Below are 26,499 nucleotides of genomic sequence, written 5' to 3'. Positions count from 1 at the left end.
TTCTTTACGATGTAAGTGAAGGCAAGACTTACTTCACAGTGTTTTAAGGATACTCCTGGATGTTAACATGGTTTTCAGCTGAGGAAAGGATTGGCCTATGTTGGAGTTTTGGGGAGCAATTAGGCTATTACACTAAGTGCTGCTATGCTTGGTACAGAAGTCCAGGGTTATTAAACAAAGTGATCCGGTATGGCTCTTGTACTGCTGGTCCCAGCAGGGCTACAAAGAGAGGCCTTGTATTTAATACTTTATTTTTTTTTATTTTAATGGAATGAAAGTAAAGATAGAGCTATATCTTAATGAACTTATGCTTTAGCAAAGAGTAGACCTTTTTATTATCCCTGTCTACAGGGTTAGTGTCTGGTTCTTCTGTTGCAGTTGGCTCCACCCTAAAATCTATCAGAGAAGTTTGGCATATACATACTATATCTCCCCTCTGGTCAGTCCATCAGACCAGTGTATAAAAGTCTTGTATTTGGGAATGTACTATCAAGAAATATTTTTGTATGGCTAGGATAGAGTTAAGACAGGATCTTTTGTAGCTCAGGCTAGCCTAAGCCTCTAATGGTCTGGCTTCTACCTTGCAGATGTGAGGATTACAGGCATGTAGTACCATGTCTAGCTGAATTTGTAGGTACATTTGATAGTGCTTCTTTATTTTGTGGATAACGGATCCCTTTAAAGTCTTTTCAACTCCAGTGTCTCCTTCTGTGTATGTTGCATATCTGTGGTGTTTCGAGGGGCTTTGGGCCTGCCTGTTCATGGACCTCCCGGGAGGTCCTGGCCTTGATTGTGGAAGGAGGGTGAGGAGACCCGAGGAGCCTCTCAGGACCAGCAGCGATGGAGTGTGCGCTAGGAGAGAGTAGTCAGAGCAGATAAAAGGGTGACAGCCAAGGCATCCTGTTGAAGTTTGGCCGGTCCCCATTTAGAGGGAGACATTCAGCCCCCTTGACACTGATTTGACCTTGACTAGGGATCATTTTGGGAGGGGCTGCCTACACTTTTGAGTTAGGGGTCTAGGTCTCAAATTCTGGGAACATCTAGTTGGGAGTAACTGGGTGGGTTTTGAACCAGTGGCCTCTGCTTTCATAGTTAATGCTTACCTACTTAATGATAACAATAGACAGACCTGTACCTCTTGACTGCTTAGAATATTTTAAAATATTCATAAAATATTTTTCAAAGATTTCACGTTTTTGTGGGCTTTGTATTAAATTAGCACTCAGAAGGCAGAGGCAGGTGGATCTCTTAATTGGAGGCCAACCTGGTCTACATAGGTTCCAAGCCAGCCAGGGCAACATAGTGAGAGTGTTTTCTTTCTGTGTAGGGTCCTCCATCTCCTTTCAGAAATGACTGTTTTTAATACTGGCTGTATGGCCTGGACTTAACTTGCTGAAGTTACTCTTATTTATTGGGTATAGGGCACATGCTGTTACATGGGTGATTTCATTTACCTTGACAACAGCTCTGTAAGGCTAGTTTACGTGTGTTTTACAGGGGATGAAAGCAAGGCTCAGAGAGCTTAACCAGAGAAGGTCTCCATTTAAAGGTCGCTCAGGGAAGCCTCCCTAAAGACATTTTTAGTTGGATTCTTTTTTATTTTTTTTTTTAGTGCTAAAAGGACAGCTAGAAAAACAGCTTTTCAAATGATGGATGATTTTTTTTTCAAAATCTTTGGGTTTCTTTATAGATTTCAAATCTGTAGAAAATTTTTGGTAAAAATGTGAATAAAATACCAGGCATGGTGGCATCTGTACCTACCATCCAAGGATTTAGAAGGTTGAGGCAGGAGGATTGCTGAAGCTCTCAGGCCAGTCTGTGGTACAGAGTAAAACCCTATTTCAAAATAAATATCAAAAATGTTAAAACAAAAAGCTAGACAACACCCATGGCTGTTGTTAAAGATAAATTTAGTGCAGATGTTGGGAGAGCTTTTGTCTGGTCATTTTGAAACAGGGGCTTGCTATGTAGCCGTACCTCTTCTATGTGTGTAAGCCAGGCTGTCCCTGTACTCCCGGGCTGTCCTCCTGCCTCTGTGTTCTACAGGCATGAGCCACTATGCCTTGTTCTTAGGTGACACTTTTTAGGGCTCTGTCAGTTTGAAATGCATGCTTCTTTTACTTCAGCCATCTTTATTCTGGGAAGTATTTCTCCAGAAGTGATTACACATATGCACAGAGGTCCACGCCATGGGTACTCCGCGATGCTGCTAAATGCTGCTTGCTTCTTTTCTCTTTTCTCTTTTCTCTTCTCTTCTCTTCTCTTCTCTTTTCTTCTCTTCTCTTCTCTTCTCTTCTCTTCTCTTCTCTTCTCTTCTCTTCTCTTCTCTTCTTTTTTTAAATTGGGACTTCTTCCATTTTCCTTGCTGCTCAAAGCAGATCCTGTGAGTACTCTCTAATTTTCTCTTCTTTCTCAGTACACAATCCATATGAAATTCCCCACTGTTTCATCTCTAACAACATACATCAGTTTTTCTCTACTGCCACCATCTCCATCCATGCCGGGATCAGCCTTGCTTGTATTACAGTCAAGCAGCCATTTTCCTCTCTCTACAAAAGAGCCAAATTTAAGATATTAGTCTTTCATCCAGAACATTTCTATGTTAGGGCCTTTGCACAAGCTCTATCTGCTTGGGGTGCCATTTGCCCGAGTCTTTAAATTACTCAGTTTATAACTCAGGGCTTCCGCTTTGCAATCGCCACCTACTTCCCAGCCCTGCTTATGACTGTCTACCTAAGAGTCCTACCCTTGATTTTAGCCAAAAAGCTGAGAAGCGATTCTATCTTAGAATCTTGTTCATTCCTCTGTGTTATTTTTCATCTTGAGATTATTTACTTAATTACTTATTTATCCTTTTTCCTACATTACTGACTCCCTGAGGGTGGGGACATTATGTTTGCTTATCATTGTACAGCTAACTACCTGGTATAGGTAAGCATCATTTACTATCTGTAGCTGATGGGAATCTCCAAGATAGGAGTGTGTGCATGTACAAAAATAATAATCTAAAGAGGTAGTTCAGACAGTAATGCTGTATGATAGAGTATGTACTTACTTATGTAGAGAAAAGGCCTAAAAGAATCAGAACCAAATTGTGTTGACCATCAGGGAAGATTGAATTTATCAAAAAAAATATATTTATATTATGTATTACTCTTTTAAGGAAAATAGAAGACTAAAAATAGAGTTGGAGGAGGGAACTTCAACTTTGAATGGTAATGATAAAAATTTCTCTTGCTTTGCACTCAGTCAAAAGATGAACAGGAGAGAGGGGGGGACACCCATAGGATTGGTAGCTCCTTCCTTCCTGCCTGTCACCTGCCTGTGGCGACCTGGGCATTGGCTCTTACAGAAGAAAGATGTCCATCTGCCCCAAGGCTGCAATTTAGGTTGTTGAGTGGCATCCTGGTTCCTTGGACTCAGGCAGGTTGTATATTTTTAGTCTCTTTCATTTTAGGTCCAGCTAAACTTGCACGTCTCGCCTTGGTGAAGCTGCAGTGACATCAGCAAAGACAGTGAGCCTCAGCTCTGACTTAGCTGAGCCGGGGCTCCTCAGGACCCTGTAGCAGCATTGTTCTCTAGAGTCTTGTCTTTTAGGAAAAGGATAACTAATAGTGCTTTAAAAAATGAAAAACAGAAAAAGACAATGTAATGAACGTGGCCACTCTGGAAAGTGGGACAGATGACATCCAGTGGCCTTCCACCACGGGAATGTTCCAGATCACCTTTTGATCATATTTACTGGATGGTAGTGGAATGCCAGCCCCAAGCAGTTACTTGGCACAAACTGTCTTATTCCTTCATCATGGCTGTGTAAAGCAGGAGTTTTTTTTTTTTTTTTTTTGGGTTGTTTGTTTTCGTTTGTTTGTTTGTTTGTTGTTTTAGATTTGTGTGCATGCTAAAGCTGAATGTAGGGTCTCAAGCGTGCAAGGCATATGATCTACCGCTAAGCCACAGCTCCAGACTAAAGCAGTTATTTCTGTGTCGTAGATGGGAAAGCTGAGGTCCAGGAAGGTTAAATGATTCAGGATTAAAGAATTAGTAAGTAACCAGGGTCTGCATCCAAGCTTTCTGACTCCAAAGCCATGTTGTATTTCCGTTTGTTTTGAAACATGATCTCACATTGCATGGCACCGAACTAGCCTGGAACTCACTGGCTCACACAGGTGTCTCACTTGGGCCTCATCCTCCTGAGTGCCGGGATTACAGCCACAAACCACACTGGCTCGAGTCCACATTTTTACACGCTCCTCTTCCCAGAGTTGACCTCTTGTTTACAGTCGGGTGACGCACACCTGTAATCGTAGTGCTTGGGAGATGTTGGCAGGAAGACCAGTAGTTCAGGGCCAGCCTCATCTATAGAGCATGTTCAAGGATAACCTGGAATAATGAGAAGCTGTCAAAAAAAAAAAAAAGGTAATTACAATATAGGTGTGATGGCACGTGCACTTGGTGGCTTGGAGGCTGGAGGATCAGGTCTAAGTCATCATGAGAGCCATAGTGAGTTTGAAACAGCTTGGGCTGGGTAATGAGTTTAGAGGCAGCTGGGACATACAGCAGAATATTATCTCACGAATCCCAACCAAAAACAAAAATAGGATTGTCTTTGGGAGCAAAGAATAGATTAAGAGAGCCAAGCAAAGACCTCATTTAGATTGGCAAGTCTCAGATCTACTCTGTTCAGTCATTCCTTTCTATGCACAAGGCACTCTCCTGAGCGCTTTAGAGCGTGCCAAATATATAAATGATGCTGCCTGAGTTGGAGAGACAAATGAGCGCCGAGCACTGTATTTTGAACGGGAGCATTAAGCCCAGCATGAGCGTCAAAGTTGGCTTTCCCCATAAGAGGATACGATTTGCCTTGCTCAGTTACATGTTTCTAAGAAACAAAGAACACTCTTGAGGCCGGGATGTAGCTCAATTGGTAGAGTACTTATCGAGCATGTGTATGGCACTGTGTTTGATCCATAAAATGAGCATGTAGTGCACTCCTGTGACCTCTGCACTTTGGAGATTAAGGTAGGAGGGTCAGAGGTTATTTTTACTACATAGTGAGTTCCAGGCTAGCCTGGGCTACACAAGACCTTGTCTCCATAGAAAAAGAAAACAAAAGAGCCACTCAGAGGGAATTCTTGAGGTGCTGAGATGTCAGTCAGTCAGTTGTAACCACACAGGAGTCAGAGGAGGGCAAGATCAGCCTGGTTCAGGAATGAAGTCAGGTACTGCTTTAAGTCTTGTCTTAAAAGTGACTAGGGTAGTCCAGAGGAGAGGAGGCGCTGCAGACCGAGCAGGATGGGACGAGGTTAAAAAGGGAGAATGAGCCGGCTGTTGGGAAGCTGCCGTTTGGAATAGAGGAGCCTGGTTACAGAGAAGTGAGCTTGGCTCAGGATGGACCTTACATCCACAGGGAGTTCTGTCTGAAGATTGACTGATGCTAGGAAAGGCTTTGAGGAGGCCCTGCTGCCCAATCTTTCATTAGGGAATAGAGATTAGCGATTAGTTGGTAAGTGGTCCCTGACCACTCATGAGTTTGCTCATTGAAAGTTAAATGGTTGAAATATGTGAAAAATAAACGTTTAATCCTCAGAGGTTAGAGAAGCAGAATAGTTTGAGTAAAACTGGATTGGAAATGGTCCCACCCGTTACACTTGAACCGTATGTAGATGCTTCAACTTATTGTCCAAACTTTAAACTTGTTTTCTTTTCCTAACTCTTTCTTGTCTTTAAAGGTGGAAGGGCATCTCGTCCTAAGTAATTTGTGTTGTGAACAGTGCTTGGGTTGGGGAGCTGGCTCAGTTGGTGAGATGCTTAGGGCCTGAGTTCGATCTCTAGCACCCACGTAGAAAGCTGGCCAAGGTGTTAATGTGTCAGGGGTCCAGGGCTGGGGTGCAAGAGCATCCCTGGGTCAGCTGTGAAGCCAGCTTTGCAGAGTCCTTGAGCTCCGGTTGACTGAGAGACCCTGTCTGAAAGAATGAGATGGGGAGCCATTGAGGAACACAGCCAGTGTCAGCCTCTGGCCTCCACAGTCAAGGTCGCACATGTGCATAGGCACACACTGCAGGGACAGATACACAAAAGGCTTTGATTGTGGTAGATTCTCAACAAGCATTTCACTGCATCATGATGCTGTTGCCCTCTGGCTGCTGTTGTAGTGTACATGCTATATTTGGGAGGCAGGGATGGGCTAGTACCTTTCCTAGCTAATGGCCCAGTCATGCTGGACGATTTGACCTTCATCTGTACTGCCACACTGCAGTTGGTCTTTGGCTCCTGCTTGATCTGTTTTAGTAAACCTGGTGGTGTCCTTGCTTGAGTCTTGCAGGACCTAACTCTGTTCTCCATCCATCATCACTGCCATATGCTAAAATCTGAGGGAACCGAAAGGAGTTGGGTTGACTAGGATCCTAAAGAGGTCTGCAAGCCGTCAGATGTGCTCAGGACCCAGACCACATGGGATCTTGCCAGCCGTAGTAAGAATTTGAAAATAGGTGTGGGGACAGTTTTCGGGCTTCATAGTGTTGGGTTCACTGTGGCTGCTGGGAGAGTTCTACAGCCTGTCCTGCCCAGGGCAGCAGTCTGCCTGAGGGCCAGGTTCCCCTCTGGGCTCTGCCAGAGAGGGACGGCCCTCTTTATCATTTCAGGTTTGACTGGTGCTCAGCCCTTAACTGCAGTACTTGCCCTCGGGCCAAAAAGGGCTGTGTCTCTGCTGGGCTGGCCCCAGAGTTTGGCGTGCCTACCCATGACCTGGGTCTATAATTTGGTGGGTTGGCTGGTTACAAAAATAAAAAGTACGACCTATAACTAAAGCTGAGTGGATTCACTGAAGAGGGAGCTTTTAATTTGCCTGGGCTGTACTTACTGGAGAAGCAAGTCTCCTTCCCAGGCATAGCTCCAGGTCCTCCTTTAGCCCTGCTGTAGGGCCCAGTTAGGGCTTGTGCATAGTAGTGAGATGTGGGGGGCTTTCAGGGAGGTATTTGGAGGGGCTCTTGGGGCTCAACAACAGGCTTGATTTGGTTTCTTAGGAAGTAAACATTCAGTCTTGTCTCACACATTTGTTTCTGCCATTTGAAGTAGCATCCATCTATTCATTCAACAATATTGAATGTTTTCTGTATTTTGGACATTAGTGATACTATAGTAAATAAGAGAAACAAAGACACTGGCCTCAGAATTCACATTGTTGTTGAAGAGAACAATATAAACATACAAGTGTATAAAATAATGTCGGTGCCACATAGACAAATGGAGATGGAGAATAATGGGATTGGTGTTTCAGAAGCTCAGTGTTTTCTGTGATTGAAGTAAAGAAATGGGGGAGACGGCAAAGTCTACTTCCTTAGGTTCTAGATCTCAGCACCTGAAGGTGCCTCTGAGGACGAGGCTGCCAGTGACAGTAGGCAGCCTGGTGGAGAGGCGAGCAGTGTGCCCTCTGGGGCCCAGCTGGCTCCTAGTCCCAGGTGGGCCCCAGTCAGAGCCGGTGGTGGTTTTTTCCTGGCTTCAAATGTAGTGTCAACTGTCTACAGGGCTGGCAGGGTGCTGATTAGCTGTAAATAGACGCTGGCCTTCTCAGGATTTCTCAAGTGTGATTCTCAGGGTTTTCAGAAATGCCCGTGTTTTGGACAGAGGAGAAGTGTAAAGGTGGGCCTGGGAAACTGCTGCAGAGGGGACAGTGGGCTCTTCCTGCCTGTATCCGGGTGTACTTTTCCAAGAGCTGAGGGGATTTGAATTTGAATCTTTTTGTTTGTTTTGTTTTCAAAGACAGGGCTTCTCTGCAGCCCTGGCTGGCCCGGAACTCACAGAGATCCACCTGCCTCTGCCTCCTGAGTGCTGGGATGAAAGGTGTGCAGCACTATTGCCCTACTTGGATTTGACTCTTAATGCTGCTGTTTATTAGCTCTGTGACCTTGGCCAGTTCTCAACTCCCTTGAACCTCAACTTTTTTCCCTGTATAATAAGGGTAACAGTTCTTACCCTCTGGGGGCTTTATAAGGACTAAATGGCATGGATAAAAGATCCAAGGCAGTGTCTGGCGTAGTGGGGAGCTCTATAATAAGATTTGTTTTGTGTCGAGGTCATATGTCCTGATTGATCTCAAACTCCCTAAGTGGACAAGGATGAACCTGAGTTTCTGATCTTCTGCTTCCATCTTTTGAGCATTGGGATCGCAGGCACGCTCCACCAAGCCCAGTTTATACAGTGCTGAGGATAGAACGCAGGGAGGCCCTCGTGCATGCAAGGCAGGCCCTCTGCCACCCAACTCATCCCTAACCCAAGAAGGCGTATTCTAAAGGCATTAACCTTTTGAATCAAGAATCTTGTATTAGGAAGCCAAATGAAAATATTCAAGAGAATGAATTAGCAGGGGTGGGGAAAGACCTCAGCAGTTAAGAGCATTTCTTGCTCTTGCAGAGAACGGGTTCAATTTCCAGTACTCACATAGCAGCTCACAACCATCTGTAACTCCAGCTCCAGGGGATTTATCCCTCTTCTGACCCCTGTGGACACTGGGCGCACATGTGGTGCAATTCATCTGCACAGACAAAGCATTCATGCACACAAGAACATTCTAAGACAGAAAAGAAGTGTGAGTTATTATTCACGGGTAGAGATTATGTTTTCTGTACCTCTGAAGTGCAGAAGCACTGAGGTACACACCACAGTTATCACTTTGCTGTCTGATGTTAGACTAATCATGACTTATCCATAGGCTTTAGAGATTCCAGGGACTAGGGTATGTAACCCTTGATTCCTGTCAGCCCACCCCTTAGTGCAGCCTGGAAGAGTCTGATTTGAGGAGCATTCTGAGCTCTGGGGCTTTTGTCAAGGCCAGACAGTCATCACACACAGGCCTGCTGAGGCTGAGGATTGTGCTCTGAATGGACTCTGGCTTGTTATCTGGATTCATTCTGTGGGCTAGATACACCCCTTTCTCCTCAGTGCAGGCCTTGGGGATCATACCCTAGGATGGACGAACCAGAGATGTACAGTGAGGAAAGAGCCCTTTGCATTGAACAGACTCCCCCCCCCCCCCAGGGTTTCTCTGTGTAGCCCTGGCTGTCCTGGAACTCACTCTGTAGACCAGGCTGGCCTGAAGCACAGAGATCCACCTGCCTCTGCCTCCCAAGTGCTGGGATTAAAGGTGTGTGCCACCACTGCCCAGCTGGACAGACTTCTTGTTTGTGGTTCGTTTTTACTGGCCTCTCCTGAGCATGAGCCTCACACAACACTCTTAACCCGCAGGTCCTTGGCAGGTTGGGCTTGGTGTGAATCCTGTTCTTTGAGAAGTGCTCACATCTATATGCAGGTTGTATTTGGATGTATCTGGCATGAGTTCTAGATTAGTAGTCCAGTAGTAGCTCCTAATTGCTTCCTTTGGGCTTTTTAATTACTGCTGGCATGGTGGGTGACTAAGGAATTAAGAATCTCCTGTACATTTATAGAGCAACAGGTTCTGGTATGTTCCCAAAGTATGTATCTTAATTTCCCCCAAAATATCCATGCTAAAAGTTGTGAACATAACCTTTGGATGTGAGGGGTGGCCAGCTGAAGAGCCTCAGGTAGCATTTGGCCTCTTGGTACTTGTTGCTCTGGATGCTCAGGGAGATGTCAGGGCCACACCATAGCCACATCACCGCTATTACTCTTCTCTCCTGTTTTCGAAGCAAGGCTGTGAAGGTTCCCTTCAGTTTCCTTCAGGGACTCTGAGGCAGTGAGCCAAAGATGCCAGTATACCATCTCGTCTGCCTAGACACAGGGACAGGGACATTTCAGCCATCAAAGGCTCAGCAGGCATTTATTGAGGGCTTAGAATTGTGTTAATTGCCATAGGACTAAAGATGACTAAGACAGTGTCTACCCCAGGAGCTCAGGCTGGAGGGGGAGCCAAACTCAGGGAACGTATAATTACAGTATGTAGTTAGGTGAGGTTTTGGTGAACATCGGCTGGAAACATGCATAGCACCAGGGGAACATCACCTGCAGGAGGAAATCTCTGTTGGCCGATGGGCTAATAGGATTTGGACAGAGTCTGGGACAGAGAAAGCACTCCAGAGAGAGGACAGCATGGGCCTAGACATGGAGGGGACAGAGCTTGATGTGCGCCGAGATCTGTCCAGGGCAGCTCACTGCTGTTGTGTAGTGCAGGCTGGAGCAGTGGGGGATGAAGCCTTGGATGTTACATGGAAGGAACTGTACCTAATGCTTTTTCCAAGGGAGTGTCACAAGCAGATTGTGGGTTGTGTGTAGGTCAGTCCCGTGAGTCCCATGGGACGAAGTCAGCAACGAGAGGAGGAGTTGAGTACTATATGATGATGGTGGAGGCACAGTGGGACTTAGAGGGCCTATTAAGTCTGACACTGGGAGCATGGAGACGAGACCATGAAACTCAGGATGTCTCCTGAGGTTTCTAGCTTGCTTGGTCAGTTAAGTGAAAGTTCCTTCAGCTGACAGAACACAGAACAACCTGAGAATGGTAAGTGGTGAGGCCTGTCTGAGACATGAAGGCTCAGAACCAGATGTGGGAATAACATCTACTGGGAAGCTGGAGATTTACCAGTGGAGCTCAAAAGAGATACTTGGGGCAGAACTATATATTTAAGGGTTACTAGTGTACTGGTCAAGTAAAACCTGGTCAGTTTATATTCCCACAGCCCAGCCCTTCGGGAACTGGGAGGGAAACTCAGAGGACTTAGTGTCCCAGGGAGCAAAGCGGACATGAGAAGAGTAGAGGCTGAGGAGAATGATTGACAGGTTTACAGACCACAGGTGGAACTGGAGGAAGTCAGGGACAGCTGGGAAAGTGAGGGATTTGAGGTATACCAGGAATGCTGGAAATCTGGTGACATCTTCCCCTAATCTCTAAGATAACCACACTGTGACCTGACAAGTTGAGTGGAATCCCAGATTTCCCGGCTGTTCTGATAGTGTGGCAGCTTAGTCATTGCTTCTGTCCTGCCCGTCTGGTAAACCCCTGATAGATGGTATGTGTAAAGCCGCTCTCCCCTGCAGAGTGGTTGGCTTGCAGGAGATAATGGACCCCTCCTGCACTAGCTGTTGGGCTACATCATATTCCTATTTTGCAGATGGGAAAACAGGCACAGAAAGCTGACAACTTTCCTAGTATCTCATGACAAATATTTTAAAACAAATGACCCAGATTCATAATCCTAGTCAAAGTCTCCTGACCAAGATTCAAACCTGCGTCATCTCTTGCTCCCAAAGCCTGAGCTGTTCTTTGTTTTGTTTTCAGGCAAGGTCTCACAGCCAGATCCTGACTCACAGAGATCTGCTTGCCTCTGCCTCCTAAGGGCTAGGACTAGAGGTGTGTGCCAGCGTGCTTCGCACAGCGTGTGCTGTGTAAAGTTTGAAATGTTCCTTGGCTGTTAGAGCATGCTGTGTCTCAGAGGACAGTTCCTTTCTCTTGTTCTGCATAGTGACTCTTACTGAGAAACGTTGATGGTGTCTTTGCACTGCCTTGCTCAGCTGGTTTTACTCGGTCTTGCTAGGCAAGGAAGCATGGTTTAGAGATCAAAGCTGTCAGACAAATCAGGACCTTCCTGAATTAGAAATGGAGTTCCCCGTGCTCCATCAAAGCTCATGGCAGGACATGGTAGAAGACCCTGGCTGCTGGAAACCACCTGTCTGGGCTTAAATTTGGGTTCTAGTACTTTCCTTTTTTTTTTTTTTTTTTTTTTTACCCCTCCAAGTTTTTTTCTTTTTGGGGGTGGTAGTGATGGTGGTGGTGATGGCAGTGATTCAACACAGGGTTTCTCTGTGTAGCCCTGGCTGTCCTGGAGCTCTCTGTAGACCAGGCTGGCCTCCAGTTTACAGAGATCCACCTGCCTCTGCCTCCATCTCCTCAGTGCTGGAATTAAAGGCACGCAGCACCACGCCCGCTGGTTTTATGACTTCATATGTGACTTTGAGCGAGTTGGTCTCCAGTTCTTACTGGGTTACAGGTGAAGGAGCATTTGCTGCAGTGGTTGTTGAGGGCGGTCACGGAGATAGTCTGAGACAAGTGCTAGTTATGAAATGCTTGGTTCTACATCCCTTCTAACCTCTGACCCTGACTAAACATGCCACCTAGGGTGCCTCACACTTCCATGAGGTCTCACTGGGTAGTCCTGCTTGGCCAGGAGCTTGCTATATAGACCAGGCCTCACGCTTAACAGATCTACCTGCCTCTGCCTCCCTAGTGCTAGGATTAGAGATATATGTCACCACATGTAGCCAAAAGCTACTCAGGGTTTCCTTATTTAATTTTTAAAAATGTCACATTTACACTTAAAATTTTTATTTATGTGGGTGTTTATGTGTCTGTGGACTGTGTGCTTGCCTGATACCTGCAGAGGCCAGATGAGGGCATCAGATTGTCTGAAACTGGAGTTTGGGTGCTGGGAGTTGAACCTGTGTCCTTTGGCAGAGCAGTCAGTGCTCTTAACCACTGAGCCCTCTCTGTAGCCCCCATCCCCCAGGGTCTCTCTAGATTATAGGGAACACACACACACACACACACTCTCTCCCCCCCCTTTAAAAAGATTTATTTATTTATTTGTTTATTTATTTTGAGTACACTGTAGCTGTCTTCAGACACACCAGAAGAGTACATTGGATCCCATTGCAGATGGTTGTGAGCCACCATGTGGTTGCTGGGAAATGAACTCAGAACCTCTGGAAGAGAAGTCAGTGCTCTTAACCGCTGAGCCATCTCTCTAGCCCAGGGAAGGAACTCTTATTAGGCCAAATACAGGGAGGTATTCTTTTCTAGTTGGATAGTCCAGTGAAATTCAAAAACACTGGAACAATTGACATAAGGTGAGATGTGGGTGGCTGTGACCTCTGTTAAGCTGTGGCCTTGAAGGCACGAGGGGTGACAGCATTGGAAGACTGCTCAGAGGTTAAGAGTAGACTGAGTTCATTATAGTTCCTCCCAAAGAGAGTAGAAGCCGGATCCACTGTGGACATGCCTCACTTAAGAGCCATTCAAAATGCAAGGAGAGGCAGAGGACTCGGAGTGCCTCTTCCCAGCTCCTGTGACATGTGACAGACATGTGCCTGGGCTGGGCCTCACTTTACCCTTCTGTAAAGCAGGAGTCATGCCCTCCCACGTGTGTTTAGAAGTAGGAAGGGATTCATTAAGTTTTATGGTTGGATAATAAGCTCCTGGATTTATTATGAGACTCCTGGAAAGTCAGAGCTGGGCCAAGGCAGGTGCACTGGATGCTGGAGAGCTGCCTCCTGTCAGCCTCTCCTGCCTTCTCGGGCCGCCCACGGACTCTACTAAGCTTTCTTCTGCGTTTGCCACACAGTGTGCTTCTGTGCTAAGTGTACACCCTCATGGAGTGTGCGCTCTGTGTGATGAAGTCATGCAAAAGGTGAGCAGTGAATAACTGAGGAAAACAATTTTTTTCTCTATGAAATCTTATAATTATAAAGGGATTAGCAAAGTGCCTGGTGCCTGGCCTAGAGCAGATGTTTATAAACTGCAGCTTCCCCTCTCTTTGTAAATATACAAGAGTTTCTGCAAGGCAAACAGATTTTCTGGGCTGGTGAGATGGCTCTGTGGGCAGATGACCTGTATTTGATCCCTGGAACACACATGGTAGAGGGAGAGAACAGACTCCAGAAAGCCGTCCCTCTGATTTACACACATGCGCACATGCACACTCGAGCACAATACAGATGTAACTACATGTGGTGTATAAGGCACTTAGGCTGTTAAAAGGAAGATTGAGAGTCCACAGGAGATGTCACCTGTAGCCTCTTGCTGCCATCTGTGTTCAGCTCCATGCTATTCTTTGGCATCACCGTAGATGACAAGTCCTTGGGCATTGTCTCCTTTGAACTGTTTGTAGCCAAAGTTCCAAAGACAAGAAAACTTTTATGTCCTGAGCACTGAATACAGGAGGACTTGATTACAAGGGTCTCTCGTTTTACAGGATGATCCCAGGTTCATGTGCCTGGGTGGTGACCTCACACTCTAGTGGCACTGGCTGCAAATCTGTCTCCGGGAAGAAATTGAGGTTGAAAACGTCATTCTGAAGCATGCAGGCTCTGGCATCTTGCTCATGGAAAGTGCTGAACCAGCGCTAATAGTTGTTAGTCTCCCCTGCTAAGACAGAATGCGTGGGCTGGAGAGATGGCTCAGAGGGTAAGAGCACCGACTGCTCTGCCAGGGTCCTGAGTTCAAGTCCCAGCAGCCACATGGTGGCTCACAACCATCTGTAATGGGATCCAGTGCCCTCTTCTGGTGTGTCTGAAGACAGCTACAGTGTACTCATATACAAGAAAGGAAGGAAGGAAGGAAGGAAGGAAGGAAGGAAGGAAGGAAGGAAGGAAGGAAAGGAAAGGAAGGAAGGAAGACAGACTGAGTGTTTGAATGGCAAAGCCTGTGGTCTCTGGGAGGGGAAAGGAAGCCATGATGCTCAAGGAGGCCATGTAGTGCTTTGGATCCAGGTACAAGAAGACAACAATTGCTGACTTTGGACAGCTCTGTCTGACGCATTTGGTATGTCAACTACTAGAACAGTTGGTAATTAGTTTAACTAAAAGTAATGATTTCGACTTAGTAGATTCCTTGACACATTTGACATGTGTCTGACAAGTCATTTCTTTCCATAGCTCTGGAGGGAAACCCTTCACCCCACCTACTTGAGACATCTTGATGTTTTGTATTGTTTTATATTTGTGTTTTTGCTTGCTTTGTTTGTTTGCTTGTTTTTTGAGATGGCCTATATTTTGTAGCCCTGGCTGTCTGGGAACTTGCTATGTGAATCAGGCTGCCTTGCACTCACAGAGATCTGTATGCCTCTCAAGTGCTGTTGCAAAGACTTGCACCCATGCCCCAGCTTCTCAGTGCAGTTCTTGAGGCTCCAGGTTTTCCTTAGTACCCTCTAAGCAGATGGATAGTAAAATTCATGATTATGAATGAAAACTAAGAAAATGTTTGAACATAACTGCTAACAGGTAATAAACCCTGCAGATGCTCCGAGAAATAGTATACAAAGGTCTGGGTTGTTCATGGAGAGTTCATAAGGAAAATTATAATTCCCCAGGTCAGCCCCGAAGGGCACACAGTTTAGGAAGGTGACCGAGAGGGCTAAGGTACTTCCTTGTCTCAGAGGAGGAGTACGTGGGATAAAGTTCAGGGTTTGGGGTCAGATCGAGACTGCAGTTCCAGCCCTTTCAGTATTTGCTTTGTGACTCCAGGCAAGTTCCACAGCCCTTTTTAGCTTTACCTGTAAAACAAAGAAAGCAATCCCTATTTTAGGGGTACCATGAGAGTCAGGTGAAGTAATCCACACAGCACTCATGACAAGTCCCCCCCTGAATGTTAGCTTTGGTCATTGTTACTATTTAATTTAAATAGCAGTAGTATCCTCCTTGCTTCCCTATGACAGTAGCTCCTAGGCGCCTTTGCTAGACTGTTTTCTGCCCACAGTGGTTTCCTAGTGCACAGTTAACTGCAGGTCCACTTGTAGACTTGTGGCCTTGTTACAGTGTGTTGTCCTTCCACACATCTGCCGATACAGGGCGTGGCCATTTTCTCTAATACTTTGCTTGACCCTCTCCTGCTTGATGTTTAGTACAGAATCCTGAAACTTTTCTTCCAGTAACCCCTGCTTGCTTCCTTATCTCCTTAGATGTTATCCCTCAGGGATTCCTTGGGCAAGATCTGCCTCTTCCTCAGCAGAGCCAACCACAGCTCATCCTAGTTTTCTAGTCGACCTTGCCTCAGGATATACGCTTGTCCTAGATAGTAATCACTCCTTGTTTATTCTACTATTCCCAGATTCTAGTGTAGTGCTTGGGTGTGTAGTTTCATGGGTAGATGTTAGAATTAAAATCCTGAACAAAGTCCGAATTATGTGTAACATTTTCTATGTGGGTTCTCGTGTAGATGCTTAAATATGCTACCTTAACTTCCCCATTCCCCATAGCAACTCTTCAAGGTAGTTGCTATTCCTATCTCCTCTTTACACATGAAGAGATTGGGTCTCACAGACATGAAATTCTTTTCCCAGGGATACACAGCCCTAAGTGGTGGAGCACTGTGTTTCTAGGAGGGTCAGGGAGATTCATCCTAAGGATGTTTATTGCGCGTCTAAGAAAGGGTGAAGGAATATTCTTCATAAGTCACAACTCTGTGACCACACTTAAAAAGAATAAATGTGTGGAGACTGTTGGGGAACCTCTCAACAGGGAAGATTTGCTAGAAGAGGCAGGATCTGGCCTGCTGTGAGGTGGAGGAGGGGCGAGGCCACGGTGTCCGGGAGGAGGACACATAGTGGCCAGAGGAAGAGGAGTAGATCCTTGGAGAACTGCAATTTGCTCAATCTTCATTGAGTTGGTGGTGACTCCTGTGCTCCAGCAGGCTATAAAAGTGGTGACTCTGGTTAAAGAGAAGGAAAGGGGTGGGACTAGGCATAGGACTTGAAATGAGACCCTGAATGAGACCCAAGAGCTTACTGAGGGAAAATAGCCTAAACAGTTAGTTAGCTCAAAGTTAGTTGAGTTGTAACAGCAATAGCAACAAGGCAGAGTGTAGGTGAGTGCCCAGGAGCCCCAAGGACAGTGGTGAGATGTTAACAGATGTTTCCTGTCCTTGAATAAGCAGGGGAATGGGACAGGACCAGAACAAGAAACCGCCAAGGACGTGGTGGAGGGCTAGGCATCACTCAGCACCAGCATGGCTCAGAGTAGAGGCAGATGCTTTCTTCTAAGGATTCCTGTTCTAGTTGTAACTAGATAAACCGAGGAAGCGAACAAGAAAGTAGGAATATACGGGATCCGTTCAGATCGCACTAACAGCCCATGGCATTAATAACAATCCTTCCTATCCTTGATCCCAGCCCATCCATCTCATCTTCCTTCATCTTGCTGAACTGCCCTGACTGGCCTTCGATTCACAAACCACCTGCCTCATTGTCCCAAGTCGCTGGGATTACAAGTGTGTGCACCATGGCCTGATGGCAGTGACAACAGCAGTTGCTACTTCTTAGTTTTTCTTTGTTCAGTCGTAGGGTTTGTATCTAGAGCCTCACGCCTGCTGGGCAAGCTCCCTACCACAGTAGCGCATCCCTAGTCCCAGCGGGTTTTCTCTTGTTTTACTGTATAGACTTCAATCTGAAAGTCATCTCTTGGTTCAAAATCACTGCCCAAGTTCAGCCATTGTCTGTGTGTTTAACAGGACAGAGAAAAGAGTATCTGCTTCATCTCTTCAATGCTTCTTCTCAGGGACTTTGTACACAACTGTTTACATTCCATATGGTCATGTAGCCATACCTAAGTGACAGAGAAAAAGCTAATCACATGGGAAGATAACATTGCTGAGGAGGATGAGAAGTTGGGGGATAGCAATGAGGCCTTTACTGGGGCATTTTTACATGTAATTATTTGGGAGTGTGATTTGTGACCACTTTGAATTTTGAAACAGGTAATAATGGGTAGGAGGGATTTAGAAGACCAAAGAAGTTGGTCACAGGCAAATCCTGGAGCCGAGAAATAGCAAGAGAAATAGCTTGTTCCTTGAAAGCCAAAAGGAATAGCTGTTCTTAGATGCTGGGAGAAGCTTAGCTCTTGAGATCTTCTCAGGTAAGATTTGAGGAGCAACTGGCCAAGGACTTGTATTTTGTAAATGATAAGGAGCCAGAGTATTTCTGACTCAAGAAAAATCAGGATTTATCTTGTGTGTCAGGTATTTGAATGTTTCATGCCTGTCTCTGGGAAGAGGAAAGGAAGTGTTAGAAGCAGCGGTGCCACCTGAGGGCTGAGGTGAGTAGGAAAGCAATCTGTGGAGTGAGGACAGGGAGGGAAGCTGGAGGTGAACGGACGACCTTGTAAAGAAGACTCACCGCAGCTCAGTGAGAGCGGCTGTGGTGTCACCGCAGCTCAGTGAGAGCGGCTGTGGTGTGGGGGGGAGAGGGATGTGACCCTAGAAATGATGAGGGCCTGAGGGTTGTGCTTGCCTCTTTGGGCTGCAGGGAGTCCCAGGGAAAGAGAGAGGACCCTGGTGAGCTAACAGAGTGGTGAGCTGTGCCCAAGACTCCTTAGCCTTGGAAAACCTGTCACCCCCATCGGAATAGTTTCCATTCTCCGTAACTGGGGAGTGTGTGGGTCTGGCTAACCACGAGGAGGGGCTGAGGAGCCAATGGGTGGATCAGGTTGCTGTGGTGGTGGTTTCTTAGCTAGGGCCAATGGCTCAGTTGGAAAATGACATCAGCAGTTTTGTCTGAAGTTGGGTATTCCTCAACTGCTGGGCAGAAGGGCGTCCTCAACTGTGGGCTACAGGCTAGCTGTAGAAGTTACCTGAGGTAGGTGTAGAGCAGTAGTAGGCAGAGGGTAGTAGAGCCTGGGTGTTTCTTGGTACTGGGGACTGGTCACTTTCCTTTGCCCTCTGAGCATCCAATAAGGGAATCCTCCAAGGTGACAAAGAGGCCTGGGGGTGATAGAATTGTTGGAAAAAGTCATCTCTTTGTTTGGGTGACACTGGCCTTCTAGGACCTTTCTCTGTCTGATTTGCCTGGTGTGAATTGCAGAGCTCAGCTGGAGACATCTGGCGAATCCATTTCTTTTTCCTCCAGGCTGCTTAGGGACTTGGCCCATAACTACTCGGCAAGTCACTTCTGGTTATAGAGTCATCAGTGACCACAGGAGCACGTTCTCCAGACATAGCTCTGTGCTGGCAGCCTGTCCCCAAGATGATGGCTTCAATTAAAACAAATCCAGAAAGGCAGACTTAAGTCACTGCAGATGCTTAAGTCACAGAAAAGCACACCCACTTTTCTGATGCCATTAGGAGCCCCAGCAACCTCCCTTTACATCTAATAGTAGCTCAGGCCTCGAGAAGACTGAGTCAGAGAGCTGTGCGCTCTGCATGTACCCCAGTGCGTAGGTCCCTCTTCAAGGGAGTGAAGAAATGGAATGGGGGTTGGGTACTGTGAGCTTATGAAATTTGGCAGAAAAGGGCTGGAGTCTCAGGGTCCAGGGAGGTGGCTGTTGCCCTCCTTGCCTCCTGCTTTAGAATACTGCTGGCCGGGGCATGGGGGCTGGCTGGATGTTTACCCCACTCCATCACACTCGTCAGGGAGCTAGGTAGCTCTCTGTGCTTTGAGTGCCTGCCCTTGGCCCCTCCTATGATTCTCTTGCTGGAGTAGTGCAGCTCTTGTCCAGAATCTCTTGTCCCTGACTCCAGCTCAATCTCTGAGCCCCTGCTGGAAGGGGAGAGGAAGTGGGTACGAGGAGCAAAACTGAGCTCCGTTTCCCAGGCTTGGCAGAGAAGACTGGATTCTGGGTCAGTGAGAGCCACAGTGAGTCTGCCTATCCATGGGTTTCATCTCCACCCCTGCACTGCCCCAGCCAGTCATGGGCTTGGGGAAAAGTGTGGGTGTTTGAAGGGGCTGCTGTGTTTCCTATGTCTGGATTTTCTACTCTTAGCTCCTGGACCTTTGATGGAGCTCTGATTTGTTTCCTTTTGATGGGATTGCAGTTTTGGGGGTGTTGGGAGGGGCTGTGCTGAAACAGTGAGATAAACAGTAATGCAGAGGTGGCAGCAGCATGGGTCGGGTGGGGCTGACCAGGCAGCCGCTGTCTGGGCAGGCTGGGTGGAGGAGGACTCCTGCCCAGCACACTGGCCAGCTGGCTTGTGTTAAAGGACTGGCTGAAAATAGCTCTCATTGTCTGGGAGCTGCTACTGCAGCAGGGCTGGCTGTGGCTGCCAAGGGGCTGATGCCTCCTACCTTTTGAGCTTTCATCCTTTGGTAGCAGTGCCCAGCCCACCACAGCTGTGCCCATTGCCTACCAATGGGGCCACGATGAAGGCTGGCTGGGCTGTTCCAAACACTGCCCTATTGATGCCTGGTCATGGGCCTTCATGCCTTGCCTTGCCAGCTTTGTCACTGGCATTGGGGACGACTTAGTTGGTGAGATGGGGATCCCATTAGGCATATAGGCTGGGAGCATTGTCAGGTCCTCCTGCAGCAAACTCCTCAGCTTCCAAGCTTCTGCTGCTTCACCATGTCCCACCTCTGCTCATCTGTCCACGTGTTCTTGGACAGATGCCAGGGAGGCCTTGGTGGCTCCTGCATCTAGGGGCACAGCAGCATGTTGAGTAGCACATGGTACCCAGGAAAGCACTTGGGGTACCTACACGGAAGCTCCAGACTCAGCTATCCAGGAATCTCCACCCCATAGCCAAGCATAGGGCCTGGAGTGTCCAGCTTAGAAAACTATGTGGCTCTGCAAGAGAAGACGTTAAGATCACTGACTCTGTTCTTGCTAAGAGTAGATACCATTTGTAGCTGTCCCCAATGCTCTTTTCCAAGTGAGGTCTCTGATGCTTCCAGTGTCTCTCTAGGAACTACACCATTTTGTGTCCGTTGCTAGATCTGTCACGATCTGCTAGGACCAGGAGAAGCAATGAAGCAGAGAATTATGGGTGCTTCCTATTTTCTGTATGTTGGGTTTCCCCCAGGCTTGGCTTACAAAGACCGGCAGAGTAGTGGTGAGTCCAGAGTGGGCACACAGCTTTTAGGAAACGTCAGGCACATGGCATTTCCCTTTTCTTGTAGTGGGAGAGAAACAAGGGAGGGCTAAATGGACTTGGGGGTGTAAGGCAGACAGGGGAAGGGAACCTCAGCAGAACCCCTCCTCCTTCCCAGCTTCTCTGAGGTGGACAGGGATGGGGTCGGGGGCAGTAAGGAGACCTTGTGGAGGACTAGGACCACTTATTTACATAGGCCCCCACGTGAGGAGAGCAAGCAGCTTTGCTGGAGAAGCATCAGAGCCTCGCCTCTCAGCTTCTTCCACCATTGTCACCCTTTGATATGCAGCATCTTGCTGGTTACTCTGACTTCCAGATTAGTATCCAGAGCTGCTTTCAGTTTGGTTTCAGCTTCCCCTTCTCTTATCTCCTATTGTGACCGTCTTGGCTGTGATTTACCTCCCTCCATCCCCTCCCACAAAGGTGGCGTTGTTTAAATTGTTCCTAGTCTTAGAGGAAATCAGGGAAAGATTAAAAAGGGGGTTCAAAGGATTATGCTGTAGTTCAGTGCTGAAAAGCAGTTGCTGAAGGACAAATAGGAACAACCCAGAAGCAAGTGGGCAGGCCTGTGGATGCTGAATACCACACAGGCTTTCTAGGAGAGTGGACTTTGCCAATGCTCATCATATTCCAGATGTGTGAAGGTGTAAATTACGCCCATCATCTGATGCTCAAAAAGCCCTGTGAGATGATAGGATCAGCTTGATGAGTGAGTTCAGTGGGGTTTGATAGCTTTGACATGCCCAAGTGGATCTCAGGCACCCTGGCCCCACAGCTGGTGCCCTCTGCTGCCTTTCTATTCAGCAACACCTGAATCAGGGACTTAGCAAGACCTTAGCTCTTGCCTCTGAGAGCCCAGTCTCCAAGGAACTACTGAAAGAAAATGCTGGTGATCAAGCTTCTGACTGAGTCTAGAGCCCTGCCCAGGTTAACCCCTGGATGTCTCTGGGAGCCAGGAAGTTGGTTTCCTCTGGACATTGGGCAGATTTATACACATTACCATGTGGAGACATGGGTCTCAGTGCTCTTGTCTGGCAGGAAGAGAACCACCTGGTCCTCTGCCTTAGTGCCTCCCGCCTGCCAGTTAGTACTTTGCTCTGTGAGAATGCTGGAGGTTGCAGGTTTTCCTTTATCCATCTTCTTCCCATTACACTTTTCAGCCCGGACAAAGCTGGGGCCATTGTCCAGAAAAGCCGCAGAAGCTCCAGACAGGACATGGGCCTCTGGCTAGGGCTGCTTCATGCTTTGCCACCTATCTCCATGGGGCAGGGGCCTATCTTCTCTGAGGATCCTTGATGTATCATCTGTGTTTTTAAGATAGGAGTCCCAGAGGGAGGGGGTGGTGGTGACTGCTCAACCTTGAAGCCTAGAGAGACCCAAGCATTTTCTCACCAGCACACCTACAGGGAGATGTGAAGCCGCTGCAGCCCACAGTGGTTGGCCAGAAGAGGAAGTCAGTGTAGATAGGATGTGATGTCTGTTAGAGCAGCAGCAGCCTATCCTGCTCTGTGGCAAGGTCTGAGGTTTCCATTGCTGTGACGAAACACCTTGACCAAACATTTCACTTCCACTTCACAGTACGTCATCACAGGGGGCCAGGGCAGGATCCCTCTGTCTGGAATACAGACATGACTGTAGCACACACCCTACTCCCAAACAGTGAAGGTAGAGTTAGTCTATAGAAGGAAACACCCGTGTTTGAAAGTGATGTCTAATCTAGTGGCAGACAAAGTGACAAATCACAATACAGGATCTGCCCAACTCTCAAGAGAGAGGAAAGGGAAGCTATTTGAGGGGCTGTGGAGAGAGAGAGAGAGAGAGGGAGAGAGAGAGGGAGAGAGAGAGAGGTAGTCACCTGGGAATGCTGTGCAGAGACAGGTTACACAGAGAGAACAAGCTAGACACCGATGAAGACAGGAGGAGGCAGAAGATCAGAACAGATTGCTAGAGTTAGTTGGAAGCCAAGCAGAGCAATTTAGGAGAAACTGACAGAAGCCAGATTGAGTCAGTCAGCCTGGAGAGGAGTTTGACCCAGAACAGCTGAGTTGAACCAGCCAGCCAGAGTTTAGAAAGAACAAGAAAGGGTGAGCTAATTCAGTGGTAAGTCTCAGAGGCTGAAAAATATTCTAGGCCTAGATTCAATTGTATGGAGGTTAGAAGCTTCCAGGACTAGGTTAGCAGACAGAGGCCGTAAGCTTCAGAAACAACAGTTCTGTCAAGAGAATTAAAAATACTTTTACAGGAACTGCTACAGAGGTCATGGAGAAATGCTGCCTTTTGACTTGCTCCTTGTACCTTGCTCAGCCTGCTTTATTGTGATATCCAGGACCATCTGTCCATGGGTGGCCATCAGGGGAGAGACCCACCTGTGTCAATCATTAAGAAAAATGCTCCACAGGTTTGCTCACAGGGCAGTCTGAGTGGGGGCATTTCCTCAAATGAGAGAGGTGGGTTCTCTTCTCAAATGACTCTAGCTTGTGTTTAAAAAAAAAAAAAGGCAGGCAGCAGTGCACACCTTCAATCTCAGCACTCAGAAGGCAAAGGCAGGCAGATCTCTAAGTTCAAGGCTATTCTGGTCTACAGAGTGAGTTCCAGGGCAGTGAGGACTACACAAAAACACCCTGTTTTGAACCCCTACTCCCCACCCCACCCCCACCCCCAAAAAGCCAGCACAACTAGCATTTTTCTTCCACAGGAAAAAATAGGAAATTCTTTTCCTGGCTGAGGCTCGGAAGCAGTGTCGTTAGATGACAGTGCTATGCTCAGGATGAGTAGAGCCAGGGCTGCCCCTAGAGACTCTGCTGAGTTTTAGGTTCAGCTGGTAGCAGCCTGTCCCCCAGCTGGGTAGGCAGAGGCAGTTCTGGATCTGCCTTTGACCTTTGTGTGTCTGTTTGTTCTATAATCCACACAGACACATAGGCCACCAGCAAAGCAACCGCTCCAGAGGGACGGGGGTGTTTGCCCAGCTGTGGGGAAGCTGCAGCCCGACTCCTCAGCAGCAGACAGAAACCTGGGAAAGTTTATCACTGTTGGGATGAGGTTATCTGTCCTTCTCTCCTCTGGCCGTTCTTGTCTCTCTCATCCTAAGTTCTTTCTTTGTACATGCTACCTGGAGTCTTCAACCTGCTTCCTGTGATTGACCCTTAAGGACTGTTTTCAGCCAGGACATGAGCCCTCTGCTCCCAGGGCCTGATAACCATCAGCTCAGCATCAACTTCTGTCTATAAATGTGTTGAGAGGAGGAGACTCAACATAGACTGAGTCCTCGGGGTAAGATGAGTGTACAGATGGCGTAATGGCGTGTGTGCCATCAGTGCATGATGAATAGATTGTGACAGAAGTAGATAATACTTAAGGATTTTACTGTTGGCCCCTTAAGTAGAACCCCTGTCTCCAGGACTGTTTCGACCTCAGAGATCCTGAATACAGCATTTCTGTAAGGATGAGGATCCATGGGCTGGACAGGGGTGAAGCCAGCAGTTAGGTTTGGGTTACCAGGGAATGAAAGCTAGGTTCTCTGAGTAGCAGGTAGAGGTGAGAAAAAGGCATTCCAGAGGCGCCTCAGATGGGACATCCCGTTTAAAGTAGGGTGTGCAGGTGCTGTGATCTGATTGAAGTGTCAGACTCTATCAGAAGCAAAGTTATGACCTAGAACAAAGGCAGCCATGACTGCATTGCACATCTGACTGGAGAGAGAAGGGGGTGGGCACAGCTGCAGGGGACACAGGAGGGGAGGTTTATACCTTGTCCAGGCAGACTGTAGACCTTCCTTGCACTGTGCTGCATATTCATTCAGTACATAGTAATGAGCAAAATAAAGTGATTCAGGGCCTAGCCTTCAGCATTGTATGCTAGGTGCCCCAAGGGGTCTGGATAGTGCCGTGTAATAGTTACATAGAAGGGCAATAATTTGTAATTAGTAGCAAGTAAGTTGGTACTGCTTTTTAAAGTTCTAAAGTTTCGTAGATTTTTTTTTAAAAGTATGTGAGTGGTTCTGTTTGCAAGAGTAACTTTATTCACTTGCATTTGTTCAAGATTCCTGCTTCACAGGCTATGGCAGAAAAGCAGACTGAAAGTGGCTCTCCAAGTTCTGATCTGTCTTCTGCTAAGAAGCACCTTTTGGTGCTGGAGAGATGGAGTGGGTGCTGCTCTTGCAGACAACCCAAGCACCTCCCTCAGGCAGCTCAGAATCGCTGCCTACAGCTGCAGCTCCAGAGGACCTGATGCCCTTTTCAGGACTCTGAAGTGAAGCTCCCAGCATGCGTGCTCACGCGCGCACGCACACACACACACTTTAAAATAGTTTTAAAAAAAAACTTTTTAAAAAAAGTATCTTTTATAGTGTGACTTTTGTCAGTTTGACTTGTCTTAGATTACATATAGAATCTTTTTGTTTGTTTTGTTTTTCAAGACAGGGTTTCTCTGTGTAGCCCAGGCTGTACTGGAAGTAGCTCTGTAGTCCAGGCTGGCCTCAAACTCAGAGATCTGCCTGCCTCTGCCTCTTGAGTGCTGGGATTAAAGGTGTGCGCGACTACTGATTGGCACGTGTAGTACCTTGTACCGCATGACCTATGTGTATATGACGGACATGTGGAATGTTAACGAAGGCTTTGTAACACCTTTGTGCTTCCTACTCGTAGTGAATCTTGCTTGTATTTGTAAGTATTTTGTGTGGGTATGTGGGGCGCCTTTGCTGTGATGTCCTCAGAGGTCAGGAGACAGCTTGCAGGACTTGGTTCTTCTCTGCTCTGGGGCGTAAACCCAGGACAGACTTGGTAGCGGGCAGTGGGCACCTTCACTCATGAGCCACCTCACTGGTTATTAATTCACAGTTCAAATAAGGTTAATTTTGACTCACTAGATTGATTCCATGTCCTTTAGTTTGAAAAATATTGTTCAACCAAGCTTGACAGTGGGGAGGCAGGAAAAGTGCCCCCCTCCATGATGCCTTTGCTGCAGGCAGCTGTAAAGGGGAGGAGGGGAGCTCACACCTGCCCTGCCCTCCAGGTGCAGGTATGTGGGAGCACTCAGTTTGTTAACTCAGATTCTCTCCTCAGAGCTCTATGAACCTGCCTCCTGACAAGGCCCGGCTGCTGCGACAGTATGACAACGAGAAGAAGTGGGATCTGATCTGTGACCAGGTATGAGCTTGGCATGAGCTTGGTATGACCAGGTATAAGCTTGGTATAAGCTTGGTATGAGCTTGGCATGACCAGGTATGAGCTTGGTATGAGCTTGGTATGAGCTTGGCATGAGCTTGGTATGAGCTTGGCAAGATCAGGAGGTGCAGTCTGTGTCTGCCTGGACAAGACAGTAAGGCCAAAGGGTTGACTGCTGTGCTGACAGGAACCAGCCGATTTGGCACAGTGTAGGCTGCCTTGGTTTCTAGGGGCTGCCTGGCTGAGATAGCTGGTAGCCTGTATGCCCATGAGAGGCTGCCCAGTGAACAGTGATGTCATGGTGGTTTGTGCAGGATCAGCTGTGGGCTAGGTGAGCAGTTAGTTTTCTCACAAAAGTTTGTCAGACTCAGGATTGTGCCTGGGCCTATAGGCTATGCTGAAGGACCCTCTTATTCTGGCCCAGACATGACAAACAGTGAGGGGTTGGCTTGGGGGGGGCCGTTGTACTGCTGCCACAGACTTTTAGGAGGAGGTTCCCTTGTCCCCTTGTCTGGGTTCTGAAATATCACTGTAACCAAGGACTGCAGCTATCTTGTATGGATAGTGTTTAGGACTGAGCAAGAAGAGAAAGTATTACTTTGCTGAGACACAAGATACTATAACACTCAGTGCCTGGGTCTGCACATGTTTGAAGGTCACAGGTCACGAGGCTTTGACTGCAGAGCTCGGTATGTTTTGGTAGGTCTGGAAGGACCTGGCACAGGGTATGGGCATTGTGTTTATCAAGCACTCAATTGCTTAGTGTTGTCATGAACAAGCTTTTTTTTTCAGGCTCTGAGC

General features: G+C 47.3%; 1 protein-coding gene across 5 annotated transcripts in view; it reads left to right on the top strand.

Moving 5' to 3' along the window:
• Positions 1-26,499, top strand: part of Fmnl3 (formin-like 3) — a 53,312-nt gene that overhangs the window by 7,212 nt on the left and 19,601 nt on the right. For all 5 annotated transcript variants that reach the window (XM_006520844.4, XM_030248512.1, NM_001310623.1 and 2 more), the window contains exon 2: positions 25,597-25,680. In XM_006520844.4, coding sequence (XP_006520907.1) covers positions 25,597-25,680 — 84 coding nt within the window. The remainder of the gene's footprint in view (positions 1-25,596; positions 25,681-26,499) is intronic.

The sequence above is a fragment of the Mus musculus genome, chromosome 15, assembly GCF_000001635.26.
Source record: "Mus musculus strain C57BL/6J chromosome 15, GRCm38.p6 C57BL/6J".
NCBI lineage: Eukaryota > Metazoa > Chordata > Mammalia > Rodentia > Muridae > Mus > Mus musculus.
Note: the sequence above shows the minus strand (reverse complement) of the source record. Positions and strands in the feature narration are given on the sequence as shown.